We start from the raw sequence: 17,868 nt of genomic DNA on the forward strand, positions 1-17,868 counted from the left end.
ATCCAAGTTCTGAGTCTGAGGATGTGCTGCGTTCTCAGCTCATAGGAAGAAGATTCTTTCTGCAAAATGTGCCTTGCCCGGTGCCTCTGGTCCCGTGAACGGCACCACCATCTACCTACCGCCCAAGCCAGGGATTCGAAGGCAACAGGACACCTTCCTCTCCTGGGCTTAGCCAGAGCCTATCACAAACACTGGCTTCTCTTCCTCCTAAGTGTTTCTTGATTCCCCTATTTCTCTCCACCCCCAATGCCGCAGCTCCCCCAGGGCCACACGGTCTCTTGTCTGGGGACCGGTGGGAGCCTCTGTTGGTCCCTGCCTCTGCTCTCGGCCCCTCAACCCGATGGTCTACCTCACCACAGGCATCCTTCCTAAAGGCAGATCTGATCACACCCCTCCTCTGCTCTAAACCTTTCCATAGCTCCCCAGAGCTCCCAGGAGAAAGTCCCAACTTCCTAACGAGGCTCCTGGTGATGGGGCTTCTGTTGCCTTCTCTGGCCTCTCCCCCAGTCACATCCCCGTCAACCAGCATGCATGCTGAGCCACACTAATGCTAAACACTCTCCCCTCTGGCCCTTCCCCTGCTGTCCCTTCTACTCAGAACACTCTTCCATCCCCTTCCAAACCCCGTTCACCCCATGTGGTCTTCAAGCAGCAGTGCAGACACCTTCCATTAGTAAGCCTTGCCTGATCCCCCACCCCCACCCCAGATGGACCAAGCATGCCCCACCTGTGCTCTCACAGCGCCTGTATGCCCCCTGGGGTGGGTTCTGAAGCCAGAAATCTCAGCTGTGTGACCTTGGGCAAGTTATTTAACCTTTCTGAGCCTCTGCCTCCCCTTCTGTGTAATGGGAATGGTAATACCCATTGTACATCTACATCCGAACTTCTGCAAAGTACATAGCAACATGGTGGACACACAGTACTCATGACCCTTGTTCCACAGTCTGGTTCTGGGAGCCTGTGAAGGACATCAGGCCTCTTCTTAGTCGGAGGACCTACTTGTTGCTGGGCTCTTCTCTAGGGCTTAAAGCGCTATCCTGAAATGAAACTCCTGCTGCTTCCTTTGGCTGGGTTTAGGCTGAGGGTTTAGACCAGTCCCCTGCATTCCTGGGGGCCATGATGCCAGTCATTGTCTCCCCCCCCCTACAGTAGTACCTTGGACCCCTGGCCTGGCCCCACTTTGCCCAGACCCTGCTGTAACTTAGATCCAGAATTTGGATTCCTGGCTGACCCTCCTCTTCCAGCCTTCGAAGATGAGGTGGCCCCTCAGCCTCCCTGTGGCCCCAAAAGGTGGCCCTCCATTCATATTTCTGTCGCTACATATAGCTACCTCACTTCTTCCCATTAAAAAAACTTTAAACTTAGAACGTATCAAAAAAAGCATAAAACAGTCAAAATCACTTATAATCCCACTGTCATTAGGTATTTTATTAAAAAACTCACACACTTCTGAACAACCCAGATGAAGAGAAAAGAGGCCACCAGAGACGTCCTCGGAGTTGACTAAAATTCACTTCTCCACTTGCTTTAAACACTAAAAGTTTGGAGTGACGTTCTCCTTCTGAGCAACCACCCCCTCTCACTCCCACTGCCCACCTCCAACCAGCCCCCACTCCTGTTTCCCAAATTACTCATGTGTCCTACCTGTGGTTCTTTTAACCATTCTCTCCCAGAATTCACTGGGAGGGCAAGAGGACAACGCAGTCACAGAAAAGTCAGGCATCAGTGGGCTACAATCCCCACCACTCCCTACTGTCTTACAGGGAACCCATTTCATTCACTTATATGGCCTCCTGGCTCTTCAGAAATTCCAGTCTGGGACCCTAGTCATGAATCACAACTATCTAGCCTTTAAAGCAGGTCCCTAAAGGGCAACTGTTTGGCGACTTTCAGTCATCCTAGCTGGAAATGCTCTACTGAAGATGGAAGCCCTACGTTTTCCATCGTGCACTTACTCATAATTTTATTCTGCCCTTTTTCTCCTACACGGTGAGCTTTGAGCCTCTCAGACCTGCCTGTCTTCTCTCAGTGTTAACCCCTGAAATTCTAGTGCTTGGCTTGAAAACGAGGCCCTTTTAATTGTGGGTGAAGGAAAGTCAGCAAATTCAGGAGGAAAAAAGTTCCCTCCTCGCCTATAACTACAGGAAAGCAGATTTTATGCTGTGTCATTGAACGGCCCTTGCAAATGCTGGCTCTAATGAGGGTATCTTGTAAAGGCACCGAGATGTCAGACAGGATTGCTACGGCCTGGGAGCGTAACGAAATGTCAGTCTCTGAAGTCTGTTAATATGATTGGTCTTTGCAATGCGTTGCCCTGATAACATTTTAATTAACACCTGCTTTCTATAAGGTAGAAATATTCGTGGTTTTGGTACATTGTACCCAACGGGCATAAAGGAAAACAGACAAGATTTGACTTGGTTACTAACTTTTTTGTTTTAGCAAAAAGTGGTATCATTTACATTAGCAAGTTCTTCAGGACTTTTCACTAATTTTAACTAGCACACCTGTTCCAAACGTAATGGTTTTGTTGAAGAATCGCATTTTCAGATGCTCCCATCTCTCAAAGGCTTCCCAGTCTTTACAGGAAAAGTTCACAGGAAGTAGGAAAGTCCCCAACCTTCACTGGAAAAGGCATTCTTTATCTTTCATATTTTATCATTTCCCAAGCAGCAAGGAGAAAGGCCCTTGCAGCAGAAGCCTCGTGTATCAGGCTTCAAGGCAGCCAAGCATTGCTTTGCTTTTTTTATTTCAGACCGATCAGCCAGCTAATGGTAGCCCCAGGATCCTCTGAATGAAATCAGTGCCCGATGAAAGGGTTCTTCTGGAAAATTCCAGAAGCTGGGACTGCTAGGCTGGGGCCAGCCCCATGCCATGTCCAAGCAGAACAAACAGGGATTACTGCTACTTGGATGGGATCTCAGAGTGATCAGTCTCCTCAGCTCGAGTACATTCCGTGTGTGTGTGTGCGTGTGTGTGTATGGGAGCACTTGTTTCCTCTCCTCCTCGGTCCTTGCAGAGGGACTTCATTAGAGGAACACTGCTGGCTTGTCACTGTCCCCTGCTTGTTCCTCCTCAGGGAGGAATGGGGACTTCTTAGAGGTGAGAGTGGGGACGGGGGTAGGGGGAGGGCTGCCCGCACAGCTCAGCTTTCCTTCAGAATGGGGAAACCACCTGTGCAGGAAGTGCACGGGCCCTGGGTCTGTCTGTCTGTCTCTGTGGGACGAAGTCCTTCAGTTAGAGGGATGAGGTATTGGCCAGTCTCCTTGTCCACATTTCCAAGGTGCAGTCTCCGCTATCCTGTGATCACTGGTACCACGATCTCTACCTGCCTGACTCCTGTATCTGTCCTCCGTGCCCTCCAGCACTGCCTAAGATTCTCTAGGGGACTTGGCTACCTCTGTGGCCTCCAAACACAATGCCACTCACCCAGGCGTGAGGTCTGCTTGCGCTTGATCTCCGTGAGCTTGGGGATGGGGTAGGGCCCGTAGCAGTGGGTGAAGATGACGCAGAGCTGCTGGCTGATGACCTCGTTCTGCAGAAAAGAAAGAAAAGTTCACGCTGCTGGGCCCTGCACGGCCTCATCCAAGCTGTCAGCAGGAATGCCTGCTTCCCAGGCGAGAGGGACCCGAAACTTCTGGCAGGTTCCAAGGCCCCCCACCTCCCCTTTACCCCCTCCACCAGGCCTCACACACTCAGTGTGCCCAGCAGGCCCTGCATTTGCTCACTGTGTTGGTCTGTTGTCTGTTTCTGGTCTGTTCACTGGCGAGAGCTTAATGTGTAATTAAATCCTTCTCCCTCGCTCCAGTCAGTTACCACCCATCGGAAAGCAAGTTTCACAGCTCTCAGAGTGGAAAATAAGTTTTTACCCCAAACACACCTTGATCAATACTCCGTAATGCTAGAAGCAGCAAATTATCCTGAAAGCAGCAGCAGGAAGCCCTTGTGATCCCATGACTGCTCTCCGATACCCAGACACAAATGCTCCTGATTCAGCTTTCTTAGGAATGTGATTTTGGTGCTGAGGCATATCCGGATCCAGGAACGCTCAGCTGAATCACTTGCTCCAAATAAAGGGGGGAAACAAGTCCTGTGGTACAGAGCGACAGCTGCCTCTGATCGCCCAGGGACAAAGGAGCCTGTTTCTCATTGCCCTGTGTCCTTCGTGTTTTCGCCTCTCCCCGCTGGGCCCCGCTGCTGATCATTAATCTGCCTTCATCTGCAGGTGCGTGGGAGGGAAGCCACGAATCACGGCATCTGATGCTTTTTACTGGGTGAAGGGGGTTGAAGCCAGGGGATGAAAATGGGGGTGAGGTAGAAAGGCATTTACAATATATTAAGGAAAGTAGGTTACAACACAGTGTGTACCGTGTATTTTTGGAAATAAAACCCTCTACACATATATACTCAGATTGACAGGTACAGAAAACATCTGGAAGAGTAGGGTTGCCCCCTTTGGGTGGGCTCATGATGTTTTCCCTTTTCAGTTTTATCTGCATTTTCTACGACCACGCACAATAAATATTATTATTATTATTTTTTTTTAAAAGATGGGTTTGGGGCAACTGATGACGTCCGTGGTTTGAGATATTCTTGAATCTGTTTCATCGTGCTCCCGAAGCAGAAGGATACAGCTCGACACATGAAAAGAGAATCGACCGTTTGATTAAAGACACCACGATGCCTGGGGCGTGATCCACACAGGTGCCTACAGGGATGCAATCAATATCGGACAAAGGAATTCTGCTTTCAAAGATGATGTCTTAGGACCAAAAGGTGTTAAACGTTCCTCTCAACATCCACAAAGCGATCGCCTGTCTCATGGCTTCCTGTGGTGTTTCTCAAAGTGTGGTCCCCGGACCAGCAGCATCAGCATCGCCTGGAGTCGTTGGAAATGCAGATTCTCTGGTCCCATTCCAGACCTTCTGACTGAGAAACACTGGGGGCAGGGCCCAGCAATCTTGATTTGAACAAGTGTCCTGGTGATTCTGGGGCTCTCTTGGGTTTGACCTGAGCTACAGCTGTACATTTGCTTCCCCTGGTCTAAAGCCTGTGCCTCAAGATGGGTTCCAGAGACCACCAGCAGCGAAGAGGACTGGGAGCCTGTCAGAAAGGCAGATGAGCACCCCAGGCCCACTGAGTCAGGATCCATGATACCGAGCTCTGCCCATAATTCCCAGGCACACTAAGGTTTGAGAACTGCCGTGCGCTGGGCACAACTATGGCCCCCTAGAGACTGTAGTCCCTGAATCCCTGGCACTGAGAATACTGTGAGATAGCACACCTGCAAATATGTTCCATTACAGGGCAAAAGGGGCTCCATGAGGGTAATTAACGTTACTAACTAAGGTTTAAATTGACCTTAAAGTAAGTATATTATTCTGGATTATCTGGGCAGGCCCACTGCAATCACAAGGAGCCCTTAAAATTAGAGGCAGAAGAGGATTCAGAAGGGATGGGGGAGAAGAGGAAGTCAAGGGATTTGAAGCCTGAGAAGGACTTGATGTGCTGTCACTGGTTTCCAGATGGAAGGGACCCCCATGGCAAGCTTGAGTGGGGGAGTGCGGGCAACAACTCTGCGAGAGAAATGGGACCCCCAGTGGCAGGTAGCAAGGAAGTGGGGCCTTAGTCTTACAACCACCAGGAAGTCAATTCTACCCAAACCTAAATGAGCTTGCAGGTGCATTCTTCCCTGCAGCTTCTGGAAAGGAACACAGCCCTGTGGACACCTTGACTTCAGGTCTCCGTGAGACCCTAAGCAGGGAGAGAAGCGAGATACTGTGTCTGGTTTCCGTGGAAACCACAGAAAAACAAGCAAGTGTCTAACCACCTCAGGTAACGGAATGAAGGAAGATGTACTTCCTGGACTTGGTGGCCTGTGGCATAGGCCTGAGCAGCCGGTGTTCTTCTTTGGTGGCTCATTGATTGATTGGTGGTGGTGGTGGTGGTCTAACTTCAGTGTGTGTTGTGTTATCCGAGAAAGTAAAGGGAAGGGCTGGCCATGTCTGGTCCAAGGGGACAAGCCTCAAATAGGGACAAGTTACCTGGGAGGAGCATCTGTGCCCACTCCTAGGGGAGGGCTGCACACACGGACTCCACTCCAAGGAGAACAGGTGGGAAAAGGGGAAAAGAGTCAAATCTGCAGGTGAGCAACTTGACAGGTGCCTACCTCAGCCAGGTGATCCAGGTCAACGTTGGCAGTGAACACTCAGGTTGAGAGTGTGTGCCCTTGATGTGGTGGCAATGGCACTTGACCTCTGTAGTCCTCTGCTCTAAACCCACAACCCCAGTCTAACAGCAAGAAAAACATCCCCTCTTCCATGAGAGGGCATCCTTTATGGTATATTTGATTAGGACTCCTCAACATTTGTCAAGGTCACCAAAAAACGAGTCTGAGAAGTGATCTTGGCCAAGAGAAGTAATGTGGTGCTCTGGATGGGATCCTGCAGTCAAATGCTCTACCCCTGAGCTATACCCCCTCTTGGATGGGATCCTGGAGCAGGAGAAGACATTAGACAAATACTAAGGAAATAGGAATAAAGTATGGAATATACTTTATTGAGACATTATATAATGTCTCAATGTTGGCTCATTCATTAAAACAAATGTACCATGCCACTGTAAGATGTTAATAATAAGGGAATGTGGGTGAGGGGTTGTGTGGGGAACCCTGTGCTGTCTTTTCAATTTTTCTGTAAAGCTAAAGCCATTCTAAAAAATGAAGTCTATTATTGGCCAAAAAAAATCCCCCTACCCCCTGAGGAAACAGGATGATTATGATGAAAGTATTAGAAGTTCAGGAGAAAGGGAAAGAGGAAGAGTCAAGGGTCAAAGTGGACACTGGCCATTCCCTGGGCTTTAGTCACGTATCCCTTAAAGTTCTCATGAATGTGAACATCACGCCATGTGCTAAGCAATGTAGCCATTCACGCGGTAATTCTTTCTTCCACTATTTACTGGGCATCTGCTAAGCGCTGGACACCATGTGAAGGTTGATGGTGATGCTCCCAAGGTCAGGACCCAAAATGCTATCTTTCTCAAGGCTTTCAGGCCGCCTTTCTTTCAGACACCAGCCTCCCCCAAGAGAAAACTCCCCACTCCATCCTTGACTTCCTCTGGGTTTGTTGAGGTGTCTGCTCTGTGCCCTTTCCTGTACCTTTCCTCCAGATAGAGGGGTTGTTGGTCTCATTCCCTCTAGTTCCCCAGCACCCAAATGAATCACAACTCCAGGAGGGCTCCTCCGAGCAAGAAGGGGTGCTGTAATTAGTATCAGTTAATAGCTCCAGTGGGGAGAGACCTGCTGGGTTAGATGGTCAGTTTGGGGTATCTGTTGGGTTTGGTTAACTCTGGCCTCCAACTGGAAGGCAGCAGAACGGAGGTGTGGATAGGTGGGGTAGTTGTGCTGGGAAGATACTTATACTCTCCTCTGAGTTGTACATTTAAGAGAAGTACTTTTAGGTGAAGGCGTGGACTGGGGATGGGTAGGAGTCTGGCTAAGCTGAGTACATGGCACCTGCTTAGCGGTGGTTACTGGTATGCTGCTAGGTACCAGCCATTCAGATCTCTCATGGAAAATGCTGGGTGTGCACATGGTGTGAACTTCAGACTTGAGGACTCAGAACTGTGTGGCTCCATAGAATGAAAGGGGAGTGAAGTGAAGTTCTTATTGCCACGGTTGGAAGGCAATGCCTTAGAGGGGCACCTGTGAATTTGGGGATGACATCTTTCCTCTCTTCCTCAGACCCTCATTTCTCTCCTAAGAAGACACCAAAACATTTTCTTTTCTTCAGAAAGGAATGCTGGGATTGATCCCCAAGTGCCTTTTTAGGGGAATTAGGCAGGGGTTCTACACAGTGGTAAAAACACGGGGCAGTGGGGCCAGATGGGGTTGGGTCCCAATTCTGGCTCCTTGTTCACTAGCTCTGTGACCTTAGGAAAGTTACTCAGCTTTTCCGGGTCTTGGCGTCCTCTTCCAAAGTGGATTAAAAATATCTGCTTGCTGAGGTTGGTAGGAGAACTAAAAAGGATCAGATCACAGCGTACCATTAGACTGAACCAAAGGAAAGTGCCGAGATTTGACCATTTTTGTAACCCCTCAAATGAACAGCAATTTCCTACAATTCAAACCAATCTCTCTTTTTCTAGATTCTAAAATGTCATACAATTAATGGCAGCTTTTAGGGAGAGAGAAAAAAAAAAAAAAGAGAAGACCTCACTGCATTAAATATACACATCTGTTTTCAAAGACCCATTTCAAATTGTGAAATGCTAAAAGGTGAAAAAAGCCACATCTCAAAATCAGGAGATGCTGGAAATACTGTTACTTTCAGGGGGACAATGGCAGTGAGTTCTCTGCCTCAGTCCATTGTCAACAGTGGTTTGTCCCTAGATGGGCCCTCCCTTGTGGGATATGCTGGGCTGACCTGTGAGCAATGGGCCTCTCTCTGCTCAAACACACCTGGAAAAGGTATGGGAAGGGCACCAAAGAGATGGGAGGGGCACCAGAGTTCCCTGAGGTCAGCCAGAGTCCCACATCTGTCACTGGAATTGTGTACAAAATGAAATCGAACATACAATAAAGTGCTTTTAAATAGTCACTTGTGTATTTTGATATGTCCCCTCTATTCACAGCAAGTGATGCAGACTTTCTGTTTATGGTAGTACTTTAACATTTCCTTTCTAAATGCATTTAACAGATGATAAGTTAATGTAAAGGAAAATATTAAGCAAATAATAACCCGTGACAGTATCTTTTAATAATGAAAGGGAAATCAGACATTCTCAGATGAAGGAAAACTTAGAGAATTTGTCACCAGGAGAATTCCCCTAGAAGAATGGCTAAAGAAATTTCCCTAAATTGAAAGGAAGGGATAAAACAGTAAGCTTGGAACCTCAGGAAGGAAGAAAGAACATGGTAAACAAGAATATGGGTAAGCTAATAGGCCTTCTTTCTCCTCTTGAGTTTCCTAATTACATTTGATGGTTGATGCAAAAATTGTAACACTGTCTGATGTGGCTCTAAATGCAGGTAGAGGAAATATTTAAAGACGATTATGTCATAAGTTGGGGAGGGTAAATGGGCATAAATGGAGGCAAGGTTCTTTATTTCACTTGAACTAGTAAAAAGATGGTACCAGTAGAATGTGCTGTTACATATATATAATGGAATACTGCAAGCAACCACTAGAAAAGCGATATGAAACTATACAAAAGCTATCAAAAAATTACAGACAAATTAAAATGGAATTAAAAAATATGTTCAAGTAGCCCATAGGAAGGCAGGGAAAAGAAAACCTAAGGCAGAGAAACCAAACAGAAAACAAAAAATAAGATGGCAGACGTAAGCCCTAAAATATCAAAAAATACAAATGGTCTAAATATACCAATTAAAAGACAGAGATTGGCAGAATGGATGAAGAGCTCAACTATATGTTGTTTACAAGAAATCACTTTTTAAAAAATTTTTTGTTTTTTATTAACATATAATGTATTATTAGCCCCAGGGGAAGAAATCACTTTAAATATAATGAAAAAGGCAGGTTGAAAGTAAGAGGGTAAAAAAAATTATGTAATCCTTAATCAAAGAGAAGCAGGACTGGCTATATTAATATCAGATAAAGTGGATTTCAGAGCAAAGAAAATGAACAGAAGCAGGGAGGAGCATTATTTAATGATAAAAGGGTTAATTCACCAAGAAGATATTGCAGTCCTAAATGTGTAGGTGTCCAAAAATAGAGCTTATATGTGTCTTCTATGTGATTCTGAGAGAACTGATAGGAGAAACAGACAAATCCACAATTATAGTTGGAGACTTCAACACCCCTATCTGAACTGATAGCACAGGGAGAGAATCTGTAGGCTACGAAGACTCAACATCACCATCAACCAACAGAATCTTCCTGAAGCTTACAGAACACTCCACTTGACCATAGCAGAAAACAGTGTTTTCAAGTGTCCATGGAAGATATCACGATAGACCATATGTAGGGCCATAAAGCCAAACTCAAAAACTTAAAATGATCAAGTAATACAGAAGGTACTCTCTGACCCCAGTGGAGTCAAACTAGAAATCAATAACAGATAATAAGAAAATCTCCAAACATTTGGAAACTAAACAACACATGGCTAAATAATCCGTAAGTCAAAAAAAAAAAAAAAAAAGAAAGAGAGAAGTTCCAGGGGGAAATAAAAAATAATACTGAACTGAATAAAAAATGAAAATAACATCAAAATTTACGGTACACAGCCAGAGCAGTGTGGAGAAGGATATATACAGTATAAAATGTATATATAAGAGAAAAAGTCTCAAATCTGTAGGTTCCTACTCAAGAACCTGGAAAAAGAAAAGCAAAATAAACCCAAAGCAAGCAAATAATAAAGGTAAGAGCAACAATCGATGGAGGTTAAAACAGAAAAATAGTAGAGAAAATAATGAAACACAGAGTGAATTCTTTGAAAAGATGAATAAAATAAACACACCTCTAGGAAGACTGTCAAAAGAAAAAAAAAGAACACATATTAACAAAATCAGGAATGAAACAAGGGCTAGCACAACAGACTATAGACATCAGAAGATAAGAAGGGGGATTACGACGAACAACTCTACCCACATAAATCTGTCAACGCAGATGAAATGAACCAATTCCTCCCCCAAAAAGTACCCCAATACATCCAATATTAAATAGATCACCTGAATAGCTGTATAGCTATTAAAGAAATTGAATTCATAGTTGAAAAAAACTCTCCCCCAAATAAATCTTCAGGGTCAGATTGAAAAGGAAGAAATACAACTATCTTTATTTGCAGATGACATGATTATCTAAGTAGAAAATCCCAACAGATCTACAAAAAAATTCCTAGAATAAACGAATCCAGCAAGGTTGGAGAATACGAGATAAACATAGAGAAATCAATTGTATTTCTTTGTCCTAGCAACGAACACATGGACAAAAAATAAAAATATATACAATTGCTCAAAAAAGGGAGAAATATGTTTAGATAAATCTAACAAAACAGGACTTGTATGCTGCAAACCCCACAGTATTGATGAAAGAGATCAAAGGCAATTGGGACGCCTGGGTGGCTCAGTCAGTTAAGTGGTGACTCTTGACAGCGGCTCAAGTCATGGTCTCAGGGTCATGAGATGGAGCATTGCATTGGGTTCCCCGCTCAGCAGGGAGTCTGCTTTAGGATTCTGCCTCATCCTCTGCCCCTCTCCTTGCTCTCCCTCTCTCTCTCTCTCTCAAATAAATAAATAAATCTCAAAAATCAAAGACAATCTAAGTACATGAAGAAATACAATTCATACACTGAAAGATTTAATATAGTAAGGAGGTCAATTCTCACTGTATTGACCTAGAGGTTGAACGCAACGCCCATCCAAATTTCCGCAGGATTTGGTTGTTGTTTGATACAGTAAGTTTAAAATTTATATGGAGGGGCGCCTGGCTGGCTCAGTCAACAGAATATGTGACTTTTTATCTTCGGGTCGTGAATTCTGGACCCACACTTCGAGGGTAGAGTTTAATTGAAAAAAAAAACACCCCAAAATTGATATGGAAAGCCAAAGAACATGGTTAACATCATTTTTAAAAAGAAGAATAGAAAAAATTAAAAAAAAAGAAGAATAAAATGGAAAGAGTAAGTCTACCTAACTTCCAGATTTATTTTACAGCTACACTAATCAAGACGGTATGGTTAATGGTGGAGGGACGGTATGGTTAATGGTGGAGAGACACACAGATCAGTAGAGCAGAGTTGAGACCCCAGAAAGAGACCCACATGAATATGCCCAACTCGCTTTTGACAAACGTGCAAAAGTAATTCAGTGAAGGAGAGACAGTCTGTCCAACAAGGGAAGCTAAGATACCATCCATAGGCAAACCAACAAAAACACACAAAAACCAAAAACCTTGATGGAAGTCCCACACCTCATACAAAAATGAATGCAAAATGACTCAGTAGAAAACATAAAACTAAAATTTCTAGGAAAAAATATGAGGAAATATTCATGATTTAGGGCAAGGCAAGGAGTTCTATTACTTGATGCCCAAAGTATAATCTCCGTAAAAAAAAACCACTGATCTATTAGATTTCCTCAAAATTAAAAGCTTTTGCTCTGTGAAAGACCCTGTCGAAAGGATTTAAAAAAAAAAACAAAAAACCTACCGAATGGGAGAAAATAGGTGCAGACCACCTATCTGACAAAAGATCTGTCTCACTCAAAATCAACAGCTAAAAAGCAGACCACTTAATTAGAACACAGGCAAAGACACAAAGAGACATTTCATGGAAGAGGATGTACAGATGGCAAATAAGCACATGAAAATATGTTCAACACCGCGAGCCATTTAGGGAAATGGAAATTAAAACCACGAGATGTCACTTGCGCATCCATCAGAATGGCGAAAATAAAAAAATAAATAAATAAAAAAAAATAAAAAAATCTCCACAACTGCGAGGATGTAGAGAAATGGGCTCATTCCTACTTTGCTGGTGGGAATGTCAAATGGTACAGCCACTCTCCAAAACAGTTCAGCACTTTCTTTAAAAACGAATCACACAGGGGTGCCTGGGTGGCTCAGTGGGTTAAAGCCTCTGCCTTCGGCTCAGGTCATGATCCCGGGGTTCTGGGATCGAGCCCCACATCGGGCTCTCTGCTCAGCAGGGGGCCTGCTAACCCCCCCCTCCCCCGCCCGCCTGCCTCTCTGCTTACTTGTGATCTCTGTCTGTCAAATAAACAAAATCTTTAAAAACAAAACAAAACAAACAAAAAAACCCAAATCACACAGCTAGCGCCATACAACCCAGCGATCACACTCCTGGATGTTTATCCCAGAGAGAGGAAGACATACATTCGGATGAAACCTTGTGCACGAATGTTTAGAACAGCTATATTTGTAACAGCTTGAAACTGGAAACAATTCAGCTGTCCTTGACCTTTGGTGGTTGAGTGGGCACACAAACTGTGGTATGTCTGTGCTGTGGGGTACTGCTCAGCAATGACAAGAAACAAACTATGAATACATCCAACAACCCAAAGAATCTTCCGAGAATTGTGTTGAGTGAGAAAATCTCATTCTAAAAAGTCCTATACCATATGATTCCACCGAAATTACATTCTTTTTTTTTTTTTTTAAAGATTTAATTATTTATTTGAGAGAGAGAGAAAGAGAATGCACGACCAGGAGAAGCAGTGGGAGAAGGAAAGGGAATCTCAAGCAAATTCCAGGCTGAGCGTGGAGCCCGATGTGGGGCTCAGTCTCATGACGCTGAGGTTATGACCTGAGCCAACACCAAGAGTCAGATGCTTAACTGACCGCGCCACCCCAGCGCCCCCGAAATTACATCCTTGAAATAAAATTAGAGAAATGGAGACCAGATTAGATGTTGCCAGGGGGTAAGAATGGGGTGGCAGCTGAAGGGAAATGGGTTTGGCTGAGAGTACAATATGAGGGAATCCTGTGGGGGGATGGAAATTCTCTGCGTGTTGGCTGTATCACATCAATATTGTGGTTGTGGTTTTTACCATAGTCTAGTAAGATACTGCCAGTAGGGGAAACCGAGCAAAGGCTATATAGTAGTATATAAATTGCATGTGAATCTATAATCTCAAAATCAAAAGTTTAAAAAACTAAGATGTTTCAATTAAAAATTGAGAAAAAATAAAACCGTGTACAAATCACAAGAAAAAAAAAAACCCACAGATAAGGTCTTGTCTCTAAAACCTCCAGCGGTGTTCTAGTCACCGCGTGTGGAGAGGGACACCACACTTTTCACCATGGAGAATGACTCCATGCAATCTGATTTTTTCCTCTGATTCTTATTTGTCCCCCTGCCTCAGTCACCTTGCTCTTTTTCCTGTCACCTCAACACACCAAGCACGTTTCTGTTAAGAGCCGCAGCTCCCCACTTGGAATGCTTTTGCCCCCCAGACCTCTGCATGGCTGGAGCTTTTTCCTCACTTCGGTGGTTGTCCAAACGCTACCTTCTCAGGGAGACCTTCCTTACGCCTTGTCTACATTATGCCTTGCCTGACGACCCCCCCAGCAGACACTGTATAACTGTTTTTTTTTTTTTTTTCTAGCATGTATCAAGCTCTCACTCTCTTTTGCTGACCCATCTCCTTGCTTATCAGGTGTCTGCCCCTCCCCTGGACAGAGCAACTCCAGGAGGAGAAAGAATGTGTCTGTCCCAACACCACTGTGGCATAGTCAGACCTGGTGACTGTGGAATGAATCAATGCCCTGGGGAGTTATGTGTGGGGGAAATGGACCAGGAACTTTCTTTAAACAGATGTATATTAAGAAATGGCTGTATTTTTCTGTTCCTGGAAAATCTAGAGACGCTGAATTCCTTTGAAGGTAAAATTTAGAAGAGGGAGGAAAAAAAAAAAACCCAACATACACACACCTGCAACCAGATTTCAAGTAATGTACGAATGAGCACAAGGCAAAGATGGGAAGGCATATGCTTTACTTTATAGGACAGCTGTATTTCTGTGAGTTGACCAGAAAGTGAATTTATTTCTGGGATGTCTATCTCCTTATCCACTATTTCTTATCCATCTGATAAAACCAGATACCTGTCCACACAGAACAACAGACTTGATGTGAACAGGACTCCTTTAATGGAAGGAGAAGGAACAATGCCGGCTGGTTGTGTGATGTGTGGCTACCATCATCCTCCAATAGGACGCAGGGGAGGGCAAGCTTTGTAGAGCTATCTCAACTCTTTGGATTTCTCTGCCCCCATCTTTCTCCAGTCTTCTTTTGACCGTAAGGATATCACTCATGCTCTGGGAATGCTTGGCTTCACACCGTAGCCATGGGAAATCTATCACCTCTTTCCTCCTACTGCCAATATACATAATGTGTAATACCCCACTTCACCAGTAGGGATTGCCACTGAACCCCTATAAGAGCAAACCCAACTCTTCTGAGTGCGCCATCTTTACCAAGTGGCCTGCTCCTGACAATTTGTTGCTCCTGCCTCATCCCTGGGTCCCTCCACCCTTGAAGATCACTATGGCTGATGGGGAGCAGGCTCTAGTCCACATCTCCTGGCAAAGGCTCCTCCCTTCTTCCTCACAGACCTGCCCCAGCCATCGGCTGTCCTTTAGGGGGTAGTAGCTGAGTGGGGCATAAGGGGTCTGCTAGGGTGTAGTAATGTTCTCTTTCTTGGGTTTGGTGCTGACCACACAGGTCTATTTCACTAACGTGAAAACTTGTTAGGATCTATAGTTATGATCTGAGCACTTTTCTGTATGTATGTCACACTCCAAAACTCCAACTTACTTTAACTTACTTTAAAACCTATGGATTAGGTTTACTTAATATACAGGATGCCTCAATAATTTCTGGAATTCCTACTATAGCCTAAAAATGGAACAAACAAAGACCAAGAAACCAAAAACAAGTTACAACCTCTAACTCTGGGGCGCCTAGGGGGCTCAGTCGTTAAGCATCTGCCTTTGGGTCAGGTCATGATCCTGGGGTCCTGAGATCAAGCCTCACATCAGGCTCTCTGCTTGGTGGGAAGCCTGCTTCTCCCTCTCCCACTCCCCCTGCTTGTGTTCCCTCTCTTGCTGTGTCTCTGTCAAATTAAAAAAAAAAAATCTTAAGAAAAACAAAACAAACAAAAAAAAAACCAAACCTCTAGCCCTGGGAACAGATTTAGGAATGTTTTCCACTGAAGTGGCTTCTTAGGTAATTGCTAAGGTGAAAGTGCACTTCATTCATTCATTCATTCATTCATTCATTCAAAGTTGGAGGGCTGAAGAGTGAGGGGCAGGGAAGGTTTGGTTTTGAATGCTTCCACCAGGTTTTGCTCTCTGTGGAATCACTGTGGCTTGTTATGAAAGGGTTGGCACTCCTGCTCCCACTTTGGGTCCTGGTGGGGCTTCCATTAGGTGCAAATCCCGCCCACAGGGGGCCCTGAGACTCCGGACTGAGGCTAGGCTGCTGATGAGAATATCTCATGAGAGCTGCTCTGGACCCCAGGCCAGGTGCTCCGAGGCTCAAAGAGCAGACGGGCCGCGTTGCTGCCACTTTGCTGCTGGGCCAACGCTGCCATCCCGAGAAAGGAGCTCCCTGTGCCCCTCTCACTCTTTGGACAGCCTGTCGGCCCAGCCTGGCAAGGGGAACCCATGCTGCCCTTTAGGTTCAGACACCCATTCCTCCTGAGACTTCAGGGGCCTCACTGTCTTAGAGGGAATCTCAGAGTTCTAAAAAGTGTGTTCCGGAGCAAAGGGGTAAGAGGCTGGTGCTAGAGCCAGGCTGCCTGGGTTCAAGCCCAGCTCTGCCACTTAACTGTGTGACCTTGGGCAAGTGATCACCTGCTCTGTGCCTCAGTTACCCACCTGTTAAATGCAAATAAGAACATTACCTCCTTCCAAGGTTGTTTGTGAAGACTGAGTTAATCCTTATAATATACTTACATAGTATATAGTAAATACATAATATATATAATATGTATATTTTTCTATAGTAAGTATACATTTACTATAAATAAGACATTTATAAATATATATAATCTTCTATAGTAAATATAAAATATATATTTTAGCTTAAAAAAATCCTCATTTGTGTCTTGAGACAGTTCATTATAAAAGGGTTCCAAGGTCAAATGAGTTTGGGAAACACCCGATTGCCTTTGTGAATTAGAGTATTCGAGGCTCTGCAGGAGAGAAATTGGAGTAACCAAATGTTAGCCTGCAGAAAGAGCTCACGGCCAAGAGTCTAGCCTGTTCTCAGGTCAGAATTTGTGGCTGGTTGGTACGTGAGCTATAGTGGGGTGTTAAATATTTTGAGGGGATGGTGTCTACAGAGCTCCCTCTGGGAAACAGTGACACATCTTCTGGTGAGGCTGTCTTTATGGCAGAGTCACTTGCAAAGCCCGCGCTAAATTGCAGGGACAGTTTGAAGGGCGCTTACTCTTGTTATCTTCACAACCACCCTAAAAGGTTAATATAATCATTATTATTTAATAATAATTAATAATAACAATAATTATTATTAATTATAATTAATATATAATAATAATATATTATTATCAGGGAGGGACACTGAGGCAGCTGGAAGCTAAGTAACTTGAGTGGGGTCACAAGGCTGGGAAGTAGCATAGCGAGGCTTGAATCCCCATAGTCTGGCTCCAGAGTCCACGCTCTGAACCGCTGTGCTATACAGGCCCTTGGGGCCTACTCAGAAGCTCCAGGGTGTGTGGAAACTGACAAACTCTTCAGAGTGTCTCAGGCAGACTGGCCACGCCTGGTGCTTCCGTGGCCTCGGTGGTGGGGCAGCGGTCACAATCTCCCACTGCTCTTGGCTCTCTACCCCAGTGGGTGGCTAGGGGATGGGCCCATCTCTGCTATCTGTCCTCAAAGCTCTCCAGTGACACACACAGTAAACCCACAGGCCTGCTGGCTAGGACCAGACATCTATGTGGTAGCGCCAAACAAGTGACCCCAAAGACATTTTTAAGAATTGATCTCATCATGGCCTAAGGGCTGGACTGATGTTTTAATGGGGTTGTAGCATTTCCCTGTTGCAGGAATTAGGAGGCCCCTGAGGAAGGGGTGACACTCTTCCGATCCTCTGTACCCGAAAAGCTTTCTCCAGGGCCTGGCTTTGCAGGATTCTCAGCAGGGTCCGTATCCCGTTGACCCAAGGAGCTGTATCATTTCCCTCTTCCTGTTGAATTCCCATCTGCCCGTCCAGGCCTGCTGATGTCTCTGCACCTCCGTTGACACCTTCCCTGACCGACTCACACCTCTCAGAGCCCGTGCCACCCACTGTACACTGTTTCATAAACTCAGATGGCCTTGGGCCACATGTGAAAGCACCCAGCTTTCATGTAAATTCCCTGAGT

General features: G+C 45.1%; 1 protein-coding gene across 3 annotated transcripts in view; it reads right to left on the bottom strand.

The window, feature by feature from the left end:
• LOC111157627 (BTB domain containing 11) overlaps window positions 1–17,868 on the bottom strand; it is a 300,226-nt gene that overhangs the window by 21,017 nt on the left and 261,341 nt on the right. For all 3 annotated transcript variants that reach the window (XM_022519208.1, XM_022519207.1, XM_022519209.1), the window contains one exon: window positions 3,430–3,535. In XM_022519208.1, coding sequence (XP_022374916.1) covers window positions 3,430–3,535 — 106 coding nt within the window. The remainder of the gene's footprint in view (window positions 1–3,429; window positions 3,536–17,868) is intronic.

Source organism: Enhydra lutris, unplaced genomic scaffold (genome assembly GCF_002288905.1).
Source record: "Enhydra lutris kenyoni isolate GAN:26980312 unplaced genomic scaffold, ASM228890v2 scaffoldscaffold55, whole genome shotgun sequence".
Lineage (NCBI taxonomy): Eukaryota > Metazoa > Chordata > Mammalia > Carnivora > Mustelidae > Enhydra > Enhydra lutris.